Raw genomic sequence first — 23,572 nt, forward strand, 5'->3', positions numbered from 1 at the left:
AAGGCTTTAGGTTTTTTATTAAACAACTACGATATTAGTATGTTTGTGTCTTTGTGGTACGTTTGATTTAAACATACCAATGTGTTTTAGGTATATTTGATTTTATGCCATTTTGATTTTCAGAAATATAGTTTTACTAAAGATTATTTTATCATTAATTCGTTGATTGTGTTTTTTTGGCATGGGTTCGTGTACATTTTTTCATTTTTTTCATTTTTTCTTATGTATATATCTCTAATTTTTTTTTAATTTAAATTGTATGATTATCCATAATATTTAGTATTATAATAGATAGAATTAACCCACGTAAAATATGGGATAAAGGAACGAGAGGATAGTTGGAGAATGAAAAAACCACCAAATGTAGTCTAATCAAAACTTAAAAAGCGATGAATGTTTAAAAAAAAAAAAAAAGGGGGTAAATTAGAATCTACACCTTTATGTTTAGGTACTATTGCAATCTCATACAACATTTTTAGAACATTTCAATTTCATACATTACCTATTATTTTATTTCACTGTCATACATATCCTTTAACTTTTGTGTTAGTTTAATTGTTAAGTGGTGATGTGGCAATTACATGTCCCACTCTTTAGCTGACATGGCAGTCAATAATATGCCACATAGGACAAAATATTTTTATAAATGTAATTCTGGGAAAGAAAAAAATAAAAATGATACATATACTAAAACCCAGCACAAAAAACACTATTATTAACAATGTGATGCCGATTTTATCCTTACTTGATTTGTTTAATTTCGTTTAGACCGTTTTTACACGTGTTGTCATCCGTGCTTCCCTTCTCTTTTCCTCTATTCTGGACTCGTCTGCTCCATCTTTTCCACGTGTTTATTCGTTCGTCTCTCTCTCCCCATTCTCAGCTTTTGCTTATTATAGAACCTTGGGTGTTTTTTCTCCTCTTTCACGCAGCCGTCGTTGTCAGGTTTTTCTCGCCGATTAACTACGGTGGTTTTCTTGCTTCACATCGCTCTTACCCATGGTCATTTTCTTCCTGGAAATTTTGTATTCTCTGTTTGGTTTTCTAGTTATTGAGTTTGGATAGGAATTTGAATTTGATTCACAAATTTTTGTTAAACCCCAACAAGAAATTTAGGACTATGTATTACGATTTTTTTTCTTTTGTGTTTTGGGATTGTCATCCTTTGTGTTTTGGAATGGCCATGAACATTCTCCGGAAAAAGTAATGCAATCAACAATTCACATTTAAAGTTTGCATTTTCGATGCCCTCTCTAATGCAAATATATTTATAAGCTAATTCATTGGTTTTTTATTTTTTTCAAATTTGCAGTATTATTTTGAGGGATGAATATGATTTGGTCAAGTTCATTAAGTTGGTGCAACAAGCATGCCTATTTGTTAATCTCCAGATTGGCCCTTATGTTTGAACTGAATGGAACTTCAGGTAATTATTTTTGTTAAGAATATTTTGTGATTTTTCTTTTTCTTTTTTTCTTTTTGATCTTATGTAAATATGGTTATATTCATTACTCTGTTTGTTACTTTTTCCTTCTTCGTTCAATCATGTAGAAAGATGATTATAATTTAGTTGCTCCAAAGATAAAACATGGATTTGTTTATGAGATCACACATTTCTATACGGGCGAAGTAAAACATCACACAAAATTGTCCTACTATACGAGAAATTTTTCCATGCTGACCTGGAGTTCCACCAACCATAACTTGACACCTATTTATTTTTAATACCCACCTACTAGTCTCTCCTTCCTCTCTCCCTTCTCCGGAAACTGAAAAACAAAGAAGATTTTTGCATTTGCATTATTCAAAATAATAGCAGAGCAGAACAATTTCCAAGGAGTTGTCAGATTTTCATCAACAGATTCTATGATCTCAGTTTTATTTTATCGGTTCCCAACTATTGTCTCTTGTAGATAAGAACAACATTCTCACATGTAATAATTTACATATCCCTGACAAACACCCATTTATTGACAACATGTGCTTATCAACATTTTTTAAACATTTTAAAGAAATCTTACAAGGCTAATTGTCAAATTGCAAGATATTTTGATATACGTTGCTGCAGTACAACCTTTGGAAAAACATAGGCTTTTTAACCAAAATTGTCCTTGAGATTTGCATAACTCCTCACTTTGGTCCATGAGATTTCAAATCGATAAAAGTGGTTCCTGAGATTGTCCACCATTCATCAACTTGGTCATTCCGTTAAAAAATTCCATTAAGTTCAGGGTATTTTTATCAAATCAAGTTCTCCACTTACTTTTTCACCCTTTTTCTGTCATCTCTCTCATCTTTTCTACCAAAGTCATCATTTCTCTACATTCGTCCTTGTCGGTTGACAAAGAAAAGGGAAAAAGTGATTAGGGTTTCTGAATTGGGGGTTTGGGTCTCGGTGTAGAACTAAGGCTGAAAATCAGAAATCGGTAAGGAATCTTTCGAATTGGTGGATTACGAGGCAGTGAAGTTGACTGCGAGATGACAGACCATTTTCGCAGATCTGGAAGGCTCCCAAATATGGTGAGTTGCATTTGAACCATATAATACTAAGATTGTTGATACATTTGAGATACTTAAGTATTTTAAAATGTTTAGTTGTCGGTGGTGTGGTCCTAAAGTGTTGGTTTTTGTCATTTTGTATTGAAGGTTGCTTTGGTTTGCATTGGTTTGCATTTTGGCTTTTTAAATGGCATTGTAGTGGTTGGTGTGTATGTTTACTGCTGTCTTGTAGTGTGGAATAGTTTAAAGGTTTTGGCATTGAATAAGAGTAGGGAAGATATGAGGAAGTAGGGTCCTTTGGTTTTTGACATCTAACATTTTTGCAACCTTTTCTTCCTTTTGGTAAGCTTATTGATTGAGTGCTTTCCATTCACATTTAATAAGTCTATTTTTTGTGGAAGTTGTGCTTTCCATTCACATTCATAGTTGGAAAGCAACACCGACAATAAACGTTATAGGTTTTTGCATACAAATATAGCTCATCCTTATACATATATACATACATATATATATATATATATGATGTCAACCATACCTTTCGGGTCTATTGGGTTTATTGGGTTCGGGTCGGGTTCAACCCGACCCGTTAATTTAACGGGTCACCCAAACCCAACCCGTTAAGCTAACGGGTCACCCAAACCCGACCCGTTAAGCTAACGGGTCTTAACGGGTCACCCGTTTCACCCGTTTCATGTTTTTTTTTTTTTTTTTTTTAAACACATTTCATCCAAATCAATTACAACCTATGTGACAAAAAAGAGAGAGAAAGAGAGGAGAGAGAGAGGAGACGAGTGCTAAAGAAGCGTGTTTTGGTGGAAGAGATGGGAAATAGGAATGTGATGGACGGTTTGGTTTGGCTCCTCATTTTGTGCAATTAAATCAAAAGCATTAATCCGGCTACCGTCCAGTGATATTTATTTTCAAAAGTAGAAAGTTTTTAAATTTGATTTTCGTCTATTGCAAGTTTGATATCGAATTACAACTAACTCATTGTTTGATATAACTCAATGTAATTTACGTTTTACACATCAATTAATTCGTAGCGTATACTAAAGTTTTGTATATAAGTAAATACGAAATCACATCAAGCAATACGTAAACTTTGTTCTTCATCACATGTATCACTTTGTTCCAAACAAAAGTTTTTCAATTAGCTCTCTTTCTTCTTATTGCATTGCATCCTCTACTGCTTTTTTGCCAACCTTCTTGTATTGCATCCTCTGCTGCTTTTTTGCCTTCAACATTCACCTTTATGTATTACATGCAGATTAAGTAGAAAAATATCTCTCAGCTAGTATTACATGCAGATTAAGTAGAAAAATATCTTTAAAAGAACAAGTTAAAATACATACCATGTTTAATCAAGACTAATATTACTGGAGCATTGTCCCGAGTTTTCATTAAGGCTCATGTCAAAAATTTCTTCAGTAAGTTCTTCCAAGTCAGCACCTTCTTTCGCTAAAGCTAAACATAAAAAGAAAAAAGAAAAAAGGAAAAACAATTATAACCTATTATATAAGCAAAAAAAATACAAAGAAATATGAAATTTACCTTCTTTGCCAAAAAGCCAATCTCTAGTACATAGCAAGGCTTGAACAGTTTCAGGCAACAAAGAACTTCGATATTGATCAAGCACCCTACCACTAATACTAAATGCTGATTCTGAGGCAACGGTTGAGATAGGAATTGTTAACACATCAGAAGCCATACGAGAAAGTACGGGATAACGAAATTGCTCCAGTTTCCACCATGAAAGAATATCCAACTCTTGTTTTCTATCGAGTCTCTTTTCTTCAAGATATAAATTTAATTCAGTTTTTTCAACTAAAGTTGACCCATCTTGATAAATATTATCAAATTCCTACATATAAAAACAAAATAGAAACAAGGATCAATGTACAATATAAAGATGCATATAAAAAGTATAAACAGAGGAATAACAAATATAAATACTACCTCAAAAAGTTTGTCTCCAACTTTTATTTCAGTAGGAGTTTGATTAACTGGGTTGGATACAAGAAGATGAGAGAACTTGTCCATGTAACTACCAAAGAGTGCAAACAATGTGCCACTAACATCCTTCAACTCTCTTGACTCCTTACCATAGAGTTTGTCATAACCCCACTCTACAAATTGCAATTTATAGCGAGGATCAAGAATCACCGCAATGGCAAGGATCAAACTATACTCTGACCAATACTTTTCAAACTTCAAATTCATATAACTCCCCATCCGTCTCATGAAATCATCACAATCTTCCATAGCATCTTTAATACAATAATGAACTTTGAACACTTTTGGGAAGAACAAGTTTGATGTAGGGTAATTTGTTCCGGAAAATAAGCAAGTAACTTCATAAAAATACCCCAAGAAATTGGAAATCTTCTCTATTTTATCCCACTCTTCCAAGGAAGGACATGAACTAAAATTAGAATCAACAAGTGCCAAATTGAGAAAAGCACGACGATAGAAAATAGCACTATCAAGCATTGTATATGTTGAATTCCATCTAGTAGGCACATCTTGTCTCAACCCTCTTTTACTACCTGCCAACCCTACTTGTGCAACGCAAGCAAAAAACTTAATTTTTCTCCCTTCTGAACACTTTATATATTTGATGCACTCACGAACTTTAGTCACTGATCCATCAATTTCCTTTAGTCCATCTTGGACTATCAAGTTTAGAATGTGAGCACAGCAACGAACATGAAAGAACTTTCCATCCATTAATAACAAGCCTCTAAAATTTAATTGTTTCTTCAATAGCTCAACAGAACAATCATTTGCAGAGGCATTATCCAAAGTAATGGAAAACAGTTTCTTTTCAATCCCCCACTCAACTAATAAGGCATTAATTTTTTCAGACAAAGCAACCCCCGTATGTGGAGGAGGCATATGACAAAAATTTAAAATTCTTTTATGCATTTTCCATTCTTTGTCAACAAAGTGAGCTGTGAGTGTGAGATATCCATCAGTTGTAGCAGAAGACCATAGGTCAGATGTCAAACAAATTCTTCCATCAACTGTATTTAACCAATCTCGAAGTCTTATCTTTTCATTTTCAAACATCCTCAACACATGTTTCTTAACTGTATTTCTACACGGCAGTTTGATATAAGGAGATATGTATTTAAACAAAGTTCTAATGCCCTCATATTCAACAAACCTAAAAGGCAAATCATGCTTAACTATAGCCTCAATCAATAGCTCACAAAAACTAACATGGTTAAACTGAGGAGAACGCAATCCAACTTGAGATTTCTTCATATCAATGTGATGTTTTTTATTACATGTATCCATATGATTCAATAGGTTTTTCGTCCCACAATTACTATCACATACGTAAACTATCCCACAGTTTTTACACTTCGCATGTTGTTTATCATCAGGACCAACAGGCAATTCTTCAAACAAAGTCCAAACACGAGATCTCTTTTGACGTATCTTACCTACTCGCATACCTTTAGCCTTTCTCTTTGAAGGACTTGGTGCACTTGTTGTACCTTGCGTATCACTTAGATTGACTGTTGACATTTCCGTGGCCTCAATGTTCTCTTCATCAATATCCATCTGCACTAACCATAAACAAATATACTGTGTAAATGGATAGGAATGTAATAGCCTCAGTGTTTTCTTATTAAGTAATTACTGAGGATTAAAAAACCATGACAAATGAGTTCCTAAGGATTATGATACTGAGGGAAAGAGAAAGTTTGGTTTCTTTGGTAGGGGTTTGAATCCATGTATCCGTATAATGGCATCATTATTCACCAACTCTATACACACAAAGACGAAAAGGAATCCTCCAAAAAGTGTTTAAACAACACCAAAAGCACTTGTTAAATCTGTTGACATAAAAGGAACGAGAAAATGCTTAGAACTTAAATTCCTAAAAGTCTAAAATATAGCAGAAAAAAGAACCAACAAGCACCAAACGGTAATTGCATTCAAACTAATGTTCTATAACTAACAAGCACTAAATTCAAATTTATGAACTTTTAATTCCAAATTTCCAAACCGTGCCTTAAATTCAAACTCATAAATTGGACCTAGTAAATAAGAAGATGCATACCCAAATTATCATAATTATTTAGGCAGACCTTTAAAGGCAGATTCCAAGCAAGTAGTCACAATTTATTAGGTTCTGTTCCATTGGGGGTATTATGCCAACAGCTCTGCCTGCTGTCATGCCTCACCAGCATATTACGACGTCAAAGCAAATTACAGGAAAGTAAGAAACAACACAATGGACCAAGGTTCCAATTGTAGAGATCAAGTCGGAAGAACCTATCTTGAACTCCTTGTAGGACTACAAATTTCTGAAACAACTGCATTGCATGCCATGCCCTGTTGCTTAACAGAAAACTAAACTAACTCACTCCAAGAAATAGTACTGTAAATTGTCCATGAGACATCTCAACGCACAAAACGATCGAACGAAAAACAAGCTTGAGACAGACAATCCATATTCCATATATCCCATCAAGCGGGTTTTTCTATCTCCACTCAAAATTAAAAAAACCCCAGAGTTGAGTATTAACACTACAATTGTATATTGTGAATACCTTTCAATTCCCCATACAAAGGCTAAGCCGAAACAAGTGATTATCCAGAGAAGAATTATACAGGAACTGCCTTCTATTTATACACCCGAAAGCTTAACAGAGACTCCAATGTATAAGGAAAACAAATATATCATCATCATGAGACCTGCTCCGTGTTCCTACCTCCATGATTATCCGCACTCGCCATAGAAAATTTGTAAATGGAAGAAATTATCAAAACCCTTCCTACAGATAATGACCATTTTAGAGTGCAGCGACAAACCGAGGAGTCAAAAGTAGTCCAAACAGATTCCAAAGATTCAAACCCATGAACAAAACGCATGAACAAAACCCATGAACAAAGAAATCAATACTCTGTACAAAACCCATGAACAAAACGCAAAACCCATTATCCAAAACACAACCAAAAATCTAATCTGCAGAAACGAAAAGTAATCGAAATGAAAGAAGAGGTGGAAGGAAATCGCAGCTTACCAGAGAGAGAGTGGTGGAGTTCAGTAAAGTTTTTGAGGGAAGAAGATGAGGGAGATAACCGGAGCTAGAAGGAAGGAGCACAGGCTGCACAGCGATCTCAGTCTCAGAGAGCAATGGCGTGTGAGGCAGCGAGAGAGGTGAGGAACGTGAGGGCTGACGGCTGAGGTCCTGAGGTTTTGAATTAGGGCTATTGAAATTACACAAAAATCCTTACAAACGGGTCTTAACGGGTGGCTAATGGGTTTCGCGGGTTCACCCAAACTGACCCGTTATGTAACGGGTGACTAACGGGTTGACCCGTTAACTACCCGACCCGTTAACCACCCACCCGAATACTAATTTTAACGGGTCGGGTCGGGTCGGGTCGGGTTAACGGGTTGGGTTAAAAATGACAGGCCTAGTTGACATTGAATAATAATTGTTTTTTTTTTTTGCACTGTACTAATACATCCTCATGTGAATAATGGTTTTTTGCATTGAATAATGCAACTGACTCGGACAAATTCACTTACAAAATCCATCATGGGGGTCAGATCATTCAGAAGGGAAGTCAACAAAAATACATTGGAGGTGAAGATATTTTCTTAGATTGGGTTTCAGCTGATCAACAATCTTTGGTGGAATGTCATGATATTGCAAGACAATTGGGGTATCACTTGGAATTAAGCATGCATAGAAAAAAGCCTACTGGGATAGGATTTGTTGAAATGACACGTGATATAGAAGTTTTGGTTTTAATTGATGAAATGGGAAAAAACAGGATAACAGAATTATTTATGGTTGACAAGAAGAAGAAGGATGTTGGTGAAGGCTCAACTAATGTGGATATATCAGTAGAGCAAGAGGTTAAGATAACAAATAAGGGAGATGTTGTATCTTTTCTTGAAGATTTTGAGGGACGAAATTGGGAAGATACAGATGTTGAAAGGGAGCAAAATGAGGAAGTTGCAGATGAGGATGTGTTTAAAGACAGTGATTATGAGCAGGATTCTGATATTGAGTTGCAAGTTGATTATGAAGTTGATGATGATGATGAGTTTGAAGAACATGTAGACTAACCTATTACAGAAGAGCTCGAAGAAATGGGGTTGCAAGAGAGATATCAGATGAGGATGCTAATTCTTATGACTTTCATAACCTTGAAAATGAAACTTCATAAGAAGAAGATGAATTTGATGAGGTGACCAGCAGAAAGAGAAAGAGGCAGCAGAATAAGCCTACACCAAAGTTTAAAGAGTGGCATAGAGGTATAGACTTGAAAAATCCTGACTTTTGCAATGGTATGCTTTTTCCTAATAAACCACAATTGAAGGAGGCTATCATTAATTACAGTGTAATTAATGGGAGACGTGTGTGGTTTAAAAGAAATGACAAGGTTAGAATTAGGGTTGTTTGTCAAGAAGATTGCCCTTTTGTCATTTATGTTGCAAGGTTGCATAAATCAACAACCTTCCAGATTAAAACACTTGAGTTGGAGCATGTTTGTGCTAGAGATGAAAAAGTTTCTTGCCTTAATTCTAGATTCTTAGCACAAAGATATGCTAATCAACTTCTCATTGATCCAGATTGGTCTGTTGACTTGTTTAAGGCTGCAAGTCAGGAAGATTATGGCCAAGAGGTGACTACTCAACAAATATATAGGGCAAGGCAGAGAGCAGAACAATTGAATTGTGGTACTTGGGCTTAACAATACAACAAACTTGAACAATACGCTGAGGTATTGAAGAGTACAAACCCTGGATCAACTGTGGTTATTAAAATTCAGATGAGAGGTGATATAAGAAGATTCTAAAGAATGTATATTTGTTTTGAAGATTGCAAAATGGGGTTTAAAAAGGGGTGTAGGTCTGTTATAGGACTAGATGGATGTTTTGTGAAAGGGAAACATCTAGGACAAATTTTAGCTACAATTGGAATTGATGCCAATAATGGGATGTTCCCACTTGCATATGTTGTTGTGGAAATAGAAAATGAAGACACCTGGGAGTGGTTTTTGAAAATGTTGATTGGTGACTTAGGCATGAGCAATACTCATGGCTATGCATTCATCACAAACAAGCAAAAATGGTTAATTAATGCTATTCAAACCTTGATGCCCAATGCAAAGCATAGACTTTGTGTTAGGCACTTGCATAATAACTTCAAAAAAATACATAGTGGCCTCGCATTAAAGCAAACTTTGTGGGATGCGGCAAGGGCAACAACAATATCTTGGTTTCAGTCAATTATGGATAAGTTGAAAGAAGACAATGAGGAAGCTTGGAAGTGGTTGGATGACAAACCACCAGGACATTGGAGTAAATCATATTTTAGCACATACTTTAAGTGTGATATTCTTGCCAACAATCTATGTAAGGCTTTTAACAAATCGATTGTGAAGGCAAGGGACAAGCCCATTTTGACTATGCTCCAAATGATAAGGAAGAACCTAATGGTAAGGATGGCAAATAGAAGAGTGGCTACTTTAAAGTGCAAGGGGGTTGTTGGTCCAAGAATTGAGAAAATAATTGACAAGTTGAAGAAAGAGTGTGGGATTTGCCTTGCTACTCTAGCTAGAGATATGAAATACCAAGTTCAACACTTACATGGGTGGGAGTTTGCAGTAGCCTTAGGAGCCAGGACTTGTTCTTGTAGGAAATGGGATCTTTGTGGAATCCCGCTATTGCTTGCATTCTAAGAAAAAAACAAGATGTTGCTTTATATGTTGATGAGTGCTATAAGCAAGCATCTTACCTCAGTGCTTATGCCCTTGTTATTTCACCCATCCCTGGTCCAGATCAATGGTTAAAAGTGGCAGATACTATCACTATTAAACCTCATTTACATAAGATGAAAACAGGCAGACCTACGAAGAATAGGACAAAGGAGCCTAGTGAAAAGCCACCAGCGACAACTCATGGTGGAAAGAAGCTAGGGAAATGGGTTTCACACAGACCATATACATGTCAACAATGTGGACATGAGGGCCACACAAAAAGAACTTATGGAAATGGGGGCTCTACAAGTCAGTCAACACCAACTCATGACACTTATGAGCCAAGTCACACAACTGCAAACACACTAGTGACAACTCAAGCCACTCAAGAGCCAAATCATTCAGTTGTTAACACATCTACACTAGAGGTATAATCTATTTTGTGTTGTATTTTTTTTTTTTAAATTGTAGGTTTTGATAATGAAAGTGAAGTCCATTAAATTGGTTGATATTGTAGGTAGGCATGGGCATGGGAAGAGGAATAGGAAGAGGAATGGGAGGAGGGAAAGGCATGGTATCTAACTCACAACCCACTCCACAAGTTCAAATGGTACATTCAGTAGCCCTTTAGTTTTTGTGTTGTTTATTCTTTTCCTCTTTTTTTTCAACAATTACTTGTGTAAATTGTGATAAAAGGAGTACGATTTGGATTTTATAGGGTGACTAAGTGTAAGTTATTATCTTTTGGCTTTCAATAGGTACAAGGTTGCATTGGTGTCACTTCCCAAGTGGTACCATCACAATCACAATCCACCAACAAACGATATAAATCACCAGCAAAGAGAGGCAAGCCTTGGAAGCCTTGAGCATTGAGGGAGTTTGTAGTTTGGATATCACTGCATAAATGGGAGAAAACAAGTTGCAACCATTTCTTTTCTTCTTCTTTTTGAATTAGAACAGTTGGATATTGATTTTGCAGTTGAACATTGCTGTTAAACATGTGGGATGTTTTTTGATGTTGAACATTTGTTAATTCTTTTGATTTAGCCTTGTTTATGGATTTACAATATTTGAACCATTCATTTCATTATATTCAAGTGTGCAAACTGTACAATTTTTTCCAAAAATTAACTAAAGGGAAAAAGTCAAGTACCGTTTACGATGATTTACTTGAGTTTGATGCCAAATCGTTTTTAATAATAGTTGAAGAGTTGATATCACTACCAAAATTAGCAACATAGGGGTATTTTCTGATAGAAATGAGGGAAATAGGATGAAAAAGCAAGTGGAGAACTTGATTTGACAAAAATACTCTGAACTTAACGAAATTTTTTAACGGAATGACCAAGTTGATGGATGGTGGACAATCTCAGGGACCATTTTTATCGATTTGAAATCTCAGGGACCAAAGTGAGGAGTTATGCAAATCTCATGGACCATTTTGGCTAAAAAGTCAAAAACAAAAAATGGTTGCCAATGAAAGATTTGAGACCAAAAGTTAAATTTCTATTGAAAATATGAGGTACAAAGTATAATAAAGCATTTATAAAAGGATGATTATCCTTTTTTTTTTTACACATTTTTTAAGGTTTATAATTCTTTTTCTACATCTATGCATTTGTCTCTCTCAATTCACAATTTAGCAGAATTAGAGTATATTTCTGTTTACAATAAGATGTGAATTCTAACATTTATTCATATGTGCAGGCTAAGAATTGTGGTTGAAGAGTTTATTGTGGTTAGCTTAGCAATTTGAAGAGTCTACTTTCTCCTCATATGTTTGCTTTAACATGTGTAAGTTGTAATTATTATTTTTCTCTTCATGGCATACTTAAATTTGTAGATCAGCATATATTTGTTTTTAACATTTCTTATTAAATGTATTTGAAGATTGACTGAAGAAAGTATCCAATTTTTTAGCAAGTAAAAAAAATCACCTCAATAATTACAGTTTTATTCCAATTTGTTAGCAAGTGGGAAAAAACTCTAAAGTTTCAATGAAGAGAGTCAGAAGTTCTGAATAGTATGTTTATAAAAATAGGATTGTAAATAGAGATGTAAACATTGTTGTTAATATGTCTAAACAGAATTGTAAATCTGCAGCAACGCACGGGCTCTTTTGCTAGTATAATTCTAAGAGAGAAAAATAGTGGGGCCCACACCCTATAATCTTCATCCCCTCCCTCCCTCCCTCCCTCCATGCACGCACCTTTCATCCCTCAATCTCCACGCACCTTTCTCCCTCCCTGCACCCTCCATCCCTTCCTCGCCATGGACCAAACGTTGCAAATCCCTACAGCACCATGGCTTGAAACAAAACCCAGCAAATCCAAATCCAAATCTAATTCCTCTCTGCAAAAATTTCCCCAAACCAACCCAAAACCCATCATCTTTCTGCCATCAAATACAAATTCAAATCTCTCTGAGCGGTGATGTGGTTTATCCTGCGAGTCTACAATTTTTCGAGATCTCCGGTCATTGACGAAACTGGGTTTTTTTTTGTGACAGAGGGTTCGTCGTCTTCGCCGCCTCGATGACGTTTCTAACCATCAACGCCCTCAACTTGTACGGATGGTATGTGATAGCGATGGTGTGTGCGGTTCCGAACCACCACAAGTCGGTGAGGCTGGTGGTGCTTGGGATCTGGTGGTTGTGGTAGAAACAGGAGTCGTGGACACGACTATAGGAGCTGCCGGCAAAGATTGCGGTTTAGCAGGGAAGTTCCCAATTTGATTGGTTCACCCTTTTTTCCAAAAATTGGTCCAACCCAATACTTGAAATGCAATTAAACTACAAAGGGTTCTTGTTGATCATGAAAGACTTGTGTGACGGCATCTTTAGGAGTTCGGGAGCAGAGGAACGACATGCAGACAAAACCCTAGCTATTTTTTTCTGGGTAATATGTTTCATAAGGCATAAATTTGTTTTTAAGAAAAATATTAAGAAGGAAGCATATTGAAAATCATTTTCCTTGTCATACAATTTTTTTTTACTTAATGGCCACATGGCGAAGCATGATTGGATGACAAGATGCATTTGAGCCCTATAATTTCCACGCCATTATTTAACTGGTAAACTAACAGAAAATTTAACGGAATGTATGATATTGAAATAAAATGATAAGTAATGTATGAGATTGAAATATTTTAAAGATATATGAGGTTGCAATAACATCCAAACTTAAGAGTGTAAACTGTAATTTATCCTAAAAAAATTGTACATACAAAATGGCTCGGGGTGGGTAATGGGTGGGTCCAAAAATTATACATACAAAACGGGCGGGGCTGGGCCGATTCTTGATAAATAACATGGCGGGCCAGTTCTAAAATTGGAGAAAACGGGCCCCCGGCCCGGACCGTTCCCTACCCCTTAATCTCTATCTTTTTTTGTCAAAAATACCCTCTAAGTCTAAATCTCTATCACAATCTCTCTCTTATTCTCAAGTCCACTCAACTCACCCTTTACCTCACCCTCTCTCTATCCCGACTCTGACTCCGACTCTCCTCCCTCGATCTCTCCTCCTTGAATCTCCTTTTTTCTTTCGTCTCAGACCTTAATCTCCAGCCCAGGCTCCCATCTCAGACCTCAATCTCTCGAGCCCAGGCTCCCAAATCATGGCATGCATGGAAGCCGTCCAGCTACAAATCATGGCATGCGCTGATCGACCACTCCTTCTCCGACATGCTACATATGCACTTCTACAAGACCTGTGGCAGTAAACTCGGTCTTCGAGTTGCATATGCTGCTGGCCCGACTCGACCCTGTTTGAAACGACTATGTCGGAGGTTTATTTGGGGAAACAAAACTGCAACGTGGTGGCGTGCGAAAGGTTGGACCAGGTAGAGAGGCACGATCACCATCGCAACATCCTCTCCTAACTCTCCATCGTGGCATCCCTAGGTATTTCATGAATTAGGGTTTCTAATTTAGGAAAATAGGGTTTCTGGTTTAGGAAATTAGGGTTTCTAGAATTTAGGGTTTTTATTTATGTGGGTTTCTGATTTAGAAATTTTGTGAGTTTCTGTTTGTTTTGATTCATCAACTGATGTTATTTGTGAGATTGATTTGATGTAGTTTTGTGTGTAAGAGTAATGGGTTCTGTTAGAAACTAAGGATCTAGGATTTCATGGTTTACTTATTTCGGGACATGCATGGAAGAATCGTTAACATGTGCGAAGTATATACATTGATTTGTTTTTCTGTGTTCTGAGTACTGCAAATGAGTGTCTAAATTGGTTTTGCTTCTGCTTCTGCATCGGCGCCGTTCCAAAACCCGAAAAAAAAAAAAAAAAAGGTAACTGGACCCGTGGACCCGTACCGAACCAGCCCGTTTCAAATGGATCGGGTTAGGTCAGGTTTCCAAACCCAAAATCCTTCTACCTGGCCCAACCCGTGCCCACCCCTAGATACTAGGTGATGGAATCAAATTGCCCTTTTTTTTCAAATAGTATAGGCTAATTACTATTACGAAAAATGGACAGTCATACTCAATATTACGAAAAATGGACGGTCATACTCAATATTACGAAAAATGGGCAGTCATAATTGAATTAAAGAAATACTATTTTTTCAACTGCCAGTTTAATAGATAAATGTCGAACCACCCAATAGTCCAAACCACTAAAGACAAACCCCCGCATGTCGGTAAAAATCTTGTTCTCTAGTTTCGAAAGTGCTGTTAAATCTTGTTCTCTACTTTAGAAAGTGTTGCTGAATGCCGAGTCTGTATAAAAACATGGCCAGATTGATCAAGTCCCTGCTAATCGTAGACACCTCCGGCGTATGATGGCCGGATCAGATGTCCATTTCATGCCAACACCGGTAGACACCTCCGGCGTGTGATGGCCGGATCAGATGTCCATTTCATGCTGATGCCTGTTCTGAATCGAGACCAACAGATGCCCAGCTAAAAAACATGGATACAAAGCAGAAAGTAAATAAATTTCTCGCTTCCCCCCAATCCTTGTTTCATTAATCAACAGTTCCTTAATAGTACAACAGATTAATTAGTGTAACGATATTCTTAGTAATGAATGAATCCACTATGTTCTTCCAAAATCGGCATGCTTGCGAATATTAACCTACTTCTGCTCAAGAATATAGTTGTAATGCCACGAGTTTTCTTCTCGTCGCCAGAATGCAATAGTAAACGATCAAAATTCTGAAGTCATACTTTAGCGTATCACTGGCAAGAAAATAATCAGCACTCTATTCGAGCAGCACCACTCGCTGACGAAATGAATTTGGGCTTCCTTACAACTTGCTCCAGGCATTGGACCATGTCTCCAACTCGGAAATCATCGTAATCTTGGATTACCAGTCCACAGTCATTCCCCTTCTTTACCATGTCCACATCCTGTTTCTCCCGCTTGAGTGATTCGCAGGATCCTTCAAATACGACTTCCCCACTCCTAAGTAGCCTCAAGATTCCCGATTTGCTCATTAAACCGTCAATCACTCGACATCCTGCAATCTTCACATCAGGTCCCTTGGTCTTGCTCCTTCCTTTGAGCTCAAAAATACTAAGCACCTCAGCTTCCCCAGCAACCTTGGTTTCACAAGTTCCAGGGGCTTTGTCTACTATAAAATTGCCAATGTCCTCCAGAAGGTGATATATAACACGATGCAGCATTATCTAGGCCATCAAAAACAGAGTAACTCGATTTCAAGCTTTACACGCTAAAGTAAATAAAAGTTCAACACCAATTGCGCACGCCCAAAATTAGAGAGTAGTATCCTAATCCTATAGACTGTTTGACTAAGTGCATCTCTTCTGATCATTTAAAAAGTGAGAGTAGCACACTTAAGAAATGGCTTTAATCAGAAAAGGAGTGGTTAGTACCTTTATATTGGCTCGAGTTGCAGCCAAACTGAGGGAAGTGGGCGGAGTCTTTATATTAAATCCAATAATGCAAGCACCACAGGCTTGTGCTATGTCCAAATCAGACTGAGATAAAGGCCCAACACCAACATGCACTACATTCACAAAGACCTGGCAAATAATTGAAGAAATATCAAGAACGACGAGTGGCAAGATTAGTTAGGACGAAGAGAATCATATAAAACAATACAGAAACCTCTTTAAATGCACCATTTTGTAAAGGTACTGCACATAACATTGCATGGAAAACCAACAAACCAACAAGTAATTATTCGAAAAATATTGTAACTATTATAATCTTGTGGCACACCTGAGGACTGTTTAAATTCATTAATGCGTCTGTAACAGCTTGGACAGTGCCCTGCACATCTGCTTTTACTATTACTGGCAATTCCACCCGCTTGGGTTCCTCCTTTGGCTCGTCTCCAGACTCTTCTGCTTTTTTTGCTTTTAATATTTCTTCCTCATTCCTCTCATCCATCTCAGCTTTAATCTTCCTAAGTCTATCTCTCTCAAATTTCTTTTTCCTCCCTGCACTAAGCATTCTAGCTCGCTCCTCAGATTCCACAACAATGATATCATCTCCCGCCCTTGGAAGTCCCTTCAACCCTTCAATCTCAACTGGCATTGCAGGTCTTGCCTTCTCTGCCAACTTCCCCGCCATGTCCCTAATAGCCCTTATTCTGCCCCACTCAGATCCCACCACCACATACTGCCCGGATTCTAAAGTCCCTGCTTTCACTATTGCTGTAACCGCTGGACCCTTTCCCTTATCAAGCCTTGCCTCCACCACATAAGCTTGAGCAGGCCCATCAACTCGAGATTTGAGATCCATAATCTCAGCTTGGAGAAGCAAAGCCTCCTCCAAGTTATCTAATCCAGTCTTCTTTATCGCTGAAACCTCCACAACCTGCACATCTCCACCCATCTCCTCCAGCAGCAAACCCTCGGAAGCAAGCTGGAGTTTTATTCTTTCCGGGTTAGCAGCCGGTTTATCACATTTATTAATTGCAACCACAATCGGTACATTAGCTGCCTTTGCATGAGCCATGGCTTCAAGAGTTTGAGGCATCACCCCGTCATCAGCAGCTACAACTAGCACAACTATATCTGTGACAGCAGCACCTCTTGCCCGCATCGCACTAAATGCTGCATGACCAGGGGTGTCAAGAAATGTAATTGATGCTCCTGATGTCATACCAACAATGAAAGCACCTAGATGCTGAGTAATTCCTCCAGCTTCCTTGGCAGCCACAGATGTTTGACGTAGAGCATCTAGAAGCGAGGTTTTACCATGGTCGACGTGACCCATGACAGTTACAACTGGTGGCCGAGGTAGAATTTCTGTACCTTTATTGGAGTGCAGCCTCCTAACATTGATCCCAACTTCCTACAATTAATCCACAACTCATTCAAGTTTTTAAAGTGGCCAATATGCAGAAAATCATAATGAATACACGTCATTCAAGGAAAACAATGCTAAAGAACAGCAAGTATAAAGTTCTGAGTTAATTACTATATGAAATATGGTGCCCAACTATGGGTAATGTCGCAAGACCTGATTGGCATGCCATACTGTAAAAGCGGATTGCACCTTTCCCAATAATGATTTTTAGTAAAACATATAACAAACCATCCGCTTCAAATAACATGCCTCCCACCCCCAACTTCCAAGAAGTGAGAATGGCTTTGGAAGCAAATTTTCTCATTTAAGCATATTTCAGTCTTGGAGAATTTCCAAAAACACCTTTAACAGGTTGACTTCAAGTTTAAGTATGTGTACAATTTTATATGGTGAGATTCGAAAAATAAAATTTGTTAACCAATAAAATTATATATTAATCAAGAATAACGTATTATTTCAGTGGCAATAAGGAAAAATACCATTGCAATCAGCTCTGAAACGTCGATGCTGAGAGGATCAAACTCTGTTTCAACCTTTTCCCCGACATTTGTGAGAATACTTTGCAGAGTTGGTATTGATTCACCAGTACGCTTCGCAAGTTCAACAACTGTCATGCCTTCAAAAATCTCGATCATTTTATCTGGCATAGGTTTGGTAGTTCTCTGTGGTTTAGGAGGCACATATGGAGCTTCAACAGGAGGGTGGGCCTTATGGTCCCTCTTTTTGAACTTCCCTTTCTTGGGAGTTTTTAAACCAAATGAGTCTTCATTTCCTTTTCTGGCAAACAGTTCTGGGCTTGCATGATAGCATCTAACCACAAAATTTTCCACCACAAAGGTTGAAATTAGAAAATGTACCTCACACACACTGAATTGAGAAGAAATAATTTCTAACAAACGCTTCAACATTGGATAAGCCCAACCCTTAAGGACTCAATGAACAAGCAACCAAAATAAACAGAAAGGTCAACTCACCGTATCAGGGAATCTTTTGTCAAACCTTCACAACAATCAAGCCTTCTTGACATAAATCTAAAGGGGGGATCTACAATTAAGAAAATGAGCAAGGATGAAGTAAATGTACTACCTTACCAAAATAAAAATAAATACTGCAGTCTGGAAGTTGTTTTGATTCAATTCAAAACAAGCAACTATGATCTGGTAAAATTATGTGGTTAAAGATAATGAAACAACAAGCAATCAAAAGCGCAGTTATTACAAAAATGAGATGTATTCAATATCAGAGATTTATTGAGGTATACTGAATTCCAAGGGTAAACACAAAAACAAAGTGAATAAAGATTAAGGCTCTATTGAGATATGAAGTCCAAATTATCACATAGAAGGTTATTCCTTGTGCAATGTTAGTTTACCTGGTAAGCATCTGCCAGCAGCAGAAACTGATTTTATTACATCCTCAACAGTAGATACAGATGTAAATCCCATTGCATGTCTTCGTAGTCTTGAAGTTAAATCTGTAGTTATACTGGCACATAACCCCTGCGACAAGAAATTCACACAAAACGTTCTAAATGTCAATGACATACATGATACATATATACACATACAAAAATATAATACCAAGTTTTTTTAATGCTTAACCAAGAATGAGTGAAAAGATTATAAGACAATCGAAGGCAAGGGTGAAGCAAAATAGAAAGGGAGCAGGGGCGGCTAGAAGACTGGCATCCCTTAGGAACTACAAGCCATATTAAACAAACAAAACCGATTCGGCCAAAAGCGATAATAGAGGCATTTGTGTGATTTGTGTGTCCGTTACAAGAAAAATGAACACTTACCCTTTTGCCAAGCTCTCTCCACGCCATTCATACGTATTACAGGCCAAAACAACAAAGTATTTCAAAGCTTCAATGTCTGCATAGTTGGACAAACACAACCACAGAAAACAGTGATTAGCTAGAGTGATGCTCTGTTTGGTTGCTATGAAAGTAACCAAAATTTCACGTTATTAACTATCAAGTACACAAACATGCATTATGCGGTTAAAAACTAGAAACCCAGATTGCCCATCCACCAATTCAACTCAGAATTCACAACAAAATATCACAAAGTTTAAAAAGTTTTTGTCTTTTTTTTTTTCTGAAGAACAACTGACGAACACAAAAATGAATGGCTTTTTCAAAATATGAATCAACCCGACAAATAAACACGAACATGAAAGGTAAAATCATTGAATTCCTTCCACATCGAGTGGTAGATGATGAATATCTATGAGCGCACAGAATAAAGTCGAATAAGAAGCAATACAAAGTTGGAGTTTGGGAAGCTTTGTGCTTACGGTTTTTCCGGACAACCTGCAGGGTTCGGTTTCTCGGCGGCGAGCTGTTGAAGGCGGTGAACCTTCTTCGTTCACGTTGCCGGTTGCCCCTTTCAGCTAGAGTTCAAAGGCAACGAGAGAGAGAGAGAGAGAGAGAGAGAGAGAGAGTGGGGTTGTCAATAGCCTGGAGGCCCATTTTTCAGCCTGAAACTATTTTGGACTTAAGCCGCTATGAGTTGGATTGGGTTTAATCTCAGTAGAGAATTATGACCCGATATAACTTAGGGTGCGTTTGGTACGTGGGACGGGACGGGACGGAACGGGACGAGGCGTTCCGTCCCGCGTTTGGTGCGCCAAAAATGGGTGGAACGGGTTGTTCCACGGGACAGATTTTGGGTGTTTTTGCGTCCCACCTCTCCCCTGGAACGGGTTTGTTCCACGTCTGTGGAACACAATGTTTTACCATTTTAAGACAAATATACCCCATGTCTTTTTCAAAAATTACACCTTCGTTCCGTCCCGTCCCGTCCCGTTCCGTTCCGTCCCGTCCCGTTCCGTTCCGTTCCGTCTGCGTACCAAACGCACCCTTAAGGCTGATGTCGGGCTTGGACGGCTGCTGGTTGCTATACTGTTTTCTTGTTTCGTCATGCCTTTCTTAAAGCAAGAGGCGTTCAATAAGGGTGCATTTGGTACGTGGGACGGGACGGGACGGGACGGAACGGGACGAGGCGTTCCGTCCCGCGTTTGGTGCGCCAAAAATGGGTGGAACGGGCTGTTCCACGGGACAGATTTTGGATGTTTTTGCGTTCCACCTCCCCCCCTGGAACGGGTTTGTTCCACGTCTGTGGAACACAATGTTTTACCATTTTAAGACAAATATACCCCATGTCTTTTTCAAAAATTACACCTTCGTTCCATCCCGTCCCGTCCCGTCTGCGTACCAAACGCACCCAGCTCATTTAGAAGTGTTTTTAAAATTATTGAAAATGTTTTTGGTTTAATTGATTGGTGCTTTCTTGCATGAAGCACTTAAAGAGCTTTTTAGGAACCACTTGATTTTTACTAAGAATTGGTTTCAAAAACATTTTCACCAAAAACGCTTTTAACCATTTTAAAAGCACTTCTAAACATGCCCTAAATCTCAATTCTATTTAGGTTTTTAAAAGCGGGTCATTTTTCAGTTCTAGTCTCAAATTACACTGTGAACCAATGTAATGTCATAGTTCAGATTGATTCGATTTAAGTCTCAAATTAAAAGCATAATTAAACCAAATCTGACCTCTTTTTTTTTGTTAGGGGTAAAATTTCATTACCAAACAAGCATACATACACAGCATAGAGGCCCAATTACAAATAAAGCACAACATTAACAGATGGACCCCCAAAGCAAAATACCCAACACAAAAGTTAAGCCCATAACGAACAAACAGAAGCAAAACCCAACCCAAAGGTTGAGTCCACAACAAACACACAGAAACAAAACCCTAGCAACCTTGTCGCCGTTACTACCGCTGATCATCGAGCAGCAAAGATCTCGCCAACAAGAACCTCAACATGAATAAGGTAAAAGGCCGCATCAACCTCGAAGACCCACCAAAACAACTGCCACCACGGACTGAACCAATAAATAAGAACCAAGGAAGCACACATGATGACAGATCCCACGAGCAACATCGCCGACAAGGATGAATATTAAGGAGGACCAACAAGGGTCAACAAAGGTGCTGGTGTGAACACGGGCCAAAACTCAACACACCCTCCCATAGATTCGGGACAAATCAAGGTGAGCACCAGCAGTAGTCAAATGGAATTAGGTATGGCCAAAGAGATGATAGAGCCAGATGAATAAAATGATGGAAAAGAATGAAAATGGGAGGATAAATGACACATATGATTGGGGATTAGAGCTCAACATGGTGAGAACACAAGCAAGGAGAGAAAAAGAGGAGGAGATCATAATGGGCAGTGATGGTGAAAATTACAGGAAACCGAAAGAGAAGGGAAGGGGAAAAACCAAGGAAAACATGGTGTAATGATGAAACTGCCATCGACTCTAGCCACAACTAGAGCCGGCGGTGATGCAAATCGACATAACTGAAATCACTCACAGGCAATGTAACAACCCCCTTAATTTTACGGTTTTATTTATTTAAAAAGAGTGAATTGACGAAAATACCCCTAGTTGCGAGATTGTTGAATTTCATTGATCGTCTTTTTGTGACGTGTATGAGCTGTTATTTTACTGTATTCTCGAAGTACTCAATAGTATGAACGTGTGGGCATAAGCGGAATCGAATTCGAAGTTACGACCAAGATTTTACAGAACTACGAATCTGAAAAACACTTTTGTAAAAATTACTATTTTATATTTTATATATATTCTTATAATTATTTTATTATTATACTATTAATTTAATAATATTTATTGGGATATTTTAAATATTTTATAAAAAAAAATTTGGCCCGTGGGGTCCACACCCACATCAAGTCTCCATTCTCTTCTTGCCATGTCTTTCTTCTCTCGTTTTCCCAGATCTCTCTTTCTTTTCCCTCTCTCTCTCTTATTCCTTTCTCTGTTACTCCCTATCTCACTCACTCTCTTTCTCCGGGATCCACACGTCGCCACCATCACACTGTTGCTACTTTTGTGAGCATGACTGCACCACTGCATCAACCTACATCGTGAACCCCAAGCCCTGGAACGTGATATATCTCCTTCTCTCTCTATACAATGGAGCTGCCATTGTTCAATATTTTTCTTCGACGAGTTATCGCCATTCCCGACGAAGGTGAATCTCGAAACTAACCTAAACCTTCTTGGATCACGTTTTAGTGTAAAATTAAAGTAGTTTTGAAATTTTATTGTGATGGTTGAATGCAGAACCAACTAGGGGAAAATTTTCCAAATTTTTTGGTTGACCCAAAGCCTTTGCAAGCTTTTTCCAGCCACGGCTCAGCCCTACTTAGATAGATTCTTGTTCCTCATACTCTAAACTTCATTTTGGATTTTGAACCGTAGAAAATGGCAGAGTTTTGAGTTTTTTATATATGTTTGAAGTTTCCGGCCTCCCTCCACAAATTTCAACCTTCTTCTTCTTTGGGTCTGGTGACCCGCGAGCCCAAACGGGTCAACCCGACCCGATACAAAAAAAAAAGGACCTTTGGAACGTTGTTTCCAGCCCAGCCCAGTTTTGAAATGGGCTTAAAATAGTCCTAGAATATTATTTGGAATATTCCTCGTATTGACTTTTTCGAAATTTTCTCGAAAACCCTCCTAAGCTAATTTTGACGCCCCGAGTCCATTTTTGACATCCATAGTGAAATTCCAAAGTTTTAATATAGTTGACCGTCTCGACTATGACATCCCACATCGTCCAGGGGAGTGGATCCTCGAAGCCTTATATGTATATTCCCATCTCTACCTAGCACGAGGCCTTTTAGGAGCTCAGTATCTTCGGGTTCCATCGAAACTCCGAAGTTAAGTGAGAAAGAGGCCAGAGCATTCCTGGGATGGGTGACCCACCGGGAAGTTCTGCTCGCGTGAGTTCCCAGAAACAAAACAATGAGGGCATGGTCGAGGCCCAAAGAGGATAATAACGTGCTACGGTGGAGTCGAGCTCGGGATGTGGTGGGGGTCTAGGCCGGGATGTGTCAGATTTGAAAAACATTCACAGGATGGGTGACCCATCGGGAAGTTCTGCTCGTGTGAGTTCTCAGAAACAAACCGTAAGGGCGTGGTCGGGGCTCAAAGCAGACAATATCGTGCTACGGTGGAG

The 23,572-nt window shown here is 38.2% G+C and overlaps 2 protein-coding genes across 6 annotated transcripts; one reads left to right on the forward strand and one right to left on the reverse strand.

The window, feature by feature from the left end:
- Nucleotides 1-938: 938 nt before the first annotated feature.
- On the forward strand, nucleotides 939-11,256 carry LOC126626686 (uncharacterized). 4 transcript variants are annotated; one of them, XM_050296067.1, is made up of 5 exons: nucleotides 939-1,002; nucleotides 1,313-1,426; nucleotides 8,072-10,661; nucleotides 10,751-10,843; nucleotides 10,992-11,256. In XM_050296067.1, exons 3-5 carry the CDS (start codon nucleotides 10,176-10,178, stop codon nucleotides 11,097-11,099), a joined length of 687 nt encoding a protein of 228 aa, XP_050152024.1. In that variant the 5' UTR covers nucleotides 939-1,002; nucleotides 1,313-1,426; nucleotides 8,072-10,175; the 3' UTR covers nucleotides 11,100-11,256. The 4 variants fall into 4 exon arrangements, with proteins under 4 accessions (XP_050152024.1, XP_050152025.1, XP_050152027.1 ...); XM_050296068.1 differs by having other exon boundaries at nucleotides 10,315-10,661; XM_050296070.1 differs by lacking the exons at nucleotides 10,751-10,843; nucleotides 10,992-11,256 and having other exon boundaries at nucleotides 8,072-9,538.
- Nucleotides 11,257-15,183: 3,927 nt separating this feature from the next.
- On the reverse strand, nucleotides 15,184-19,963 carry LOC126626039 (uncharacterized). Of its 2 annotated transcripts, none has more exons than XM_050295204.1 (8): nucleotides 19,818-19,963; nucleotides 19,318-19,393; nucleotides 18,892-19,018; nucleotides 18,494-18,563; nucleotides 17,999-18,329; nucleotides 16,425-17,504; nucleotides 16,076-16,225; nucleotides 15,184-15,868 (listed from the first exon to the last, which is right to left on the reverse strand). In XM_050295204.1, exons 2-8 carry the CDS (start codon nucleotides 19,342-19,344, stop codon nucleotides 15,434-15,436), a joined length of 2,220 nt encoding a protein of 739 aa, XP_050151161.1. In that variant the 5' UTR covers nucleotides 19,345-19,393; nucleotides 19,818-19,963; the 3' UTR covers nucleotides 15,184-15,433. The 2 variants fall into 2 exon arrangements, with proteins under 2 accessions (XP_050151161.1, XP_050151162.1); XM_050295205.1 differs by having other exon boundaries at nucleotides 19,834-19,962.
- Between the last annotated feature and the right edge of the window lie 3,609 nt (nucleotides 19,964-23,572).

Source organism: Malus sylvestris, chromosome 6 (assembly GCF_916048215.2).
Source record: "Malus sylvestris chromosome 6, drMalSylv7.2, whole genome shotgun sequence".
Classification (NCBI taxonomy): Eukaryota; Viridiplantae; Streptophyta; class Magnoliopsida; order Rosales; family Rosaceae; genus Malus; species Malus sylvestris.

What these genes read in the sequence shown, in the direction of transcription:
- LOC126626686 (XM_050296067.1), top strand. Translation starts at nt 10,176, where the DNA reads ATGGGATCTTTGTGGAATCCCGCTATTGCTTGCATTCTAAGAAAAAAA. An exon ending in TTAACACATCTACACTAGAG is followed by an intron (nt 10,662 to 10,750) that starts GTATAATCTATT and finishes TTGATATTGTAG; the next exon opens with GTAGGCATGGGCATGGGAAG. An exon ending in CCACTCCACAAGTTCAAATG is followed by an intron (nt 10,844 to 10,991) that starts GTACATTCAGTA and finishes GGCTTTCAATAG; the next exon opens with GTACAAGGTTGCATTGGTGT.
- LOC126626039 (XM_050295204.1), bottom strand. Translation starts at nt 19,344, where the DNA reads ATGGCGTGGAGAGAGCTTGGCAAAAGG. An exon ending in TGCTGGCAGATGCTTACCAG is followed by an intron (nt 18,564 to 18,891) that starts GTAAACTAACAT and finishes TCTTAATTGTAG; the next exon opens with ATCCCCCCTTTAGATTTATG. An exon ending in TTTCAGAGCTGATTGCAATG is followed by an intron (nt 17,505 to 17,998) that starts GTATTTTTCCTT and finishes GATTAATTGTAG; the next exon opens with GAAGTTGGGATCAATGTTAG.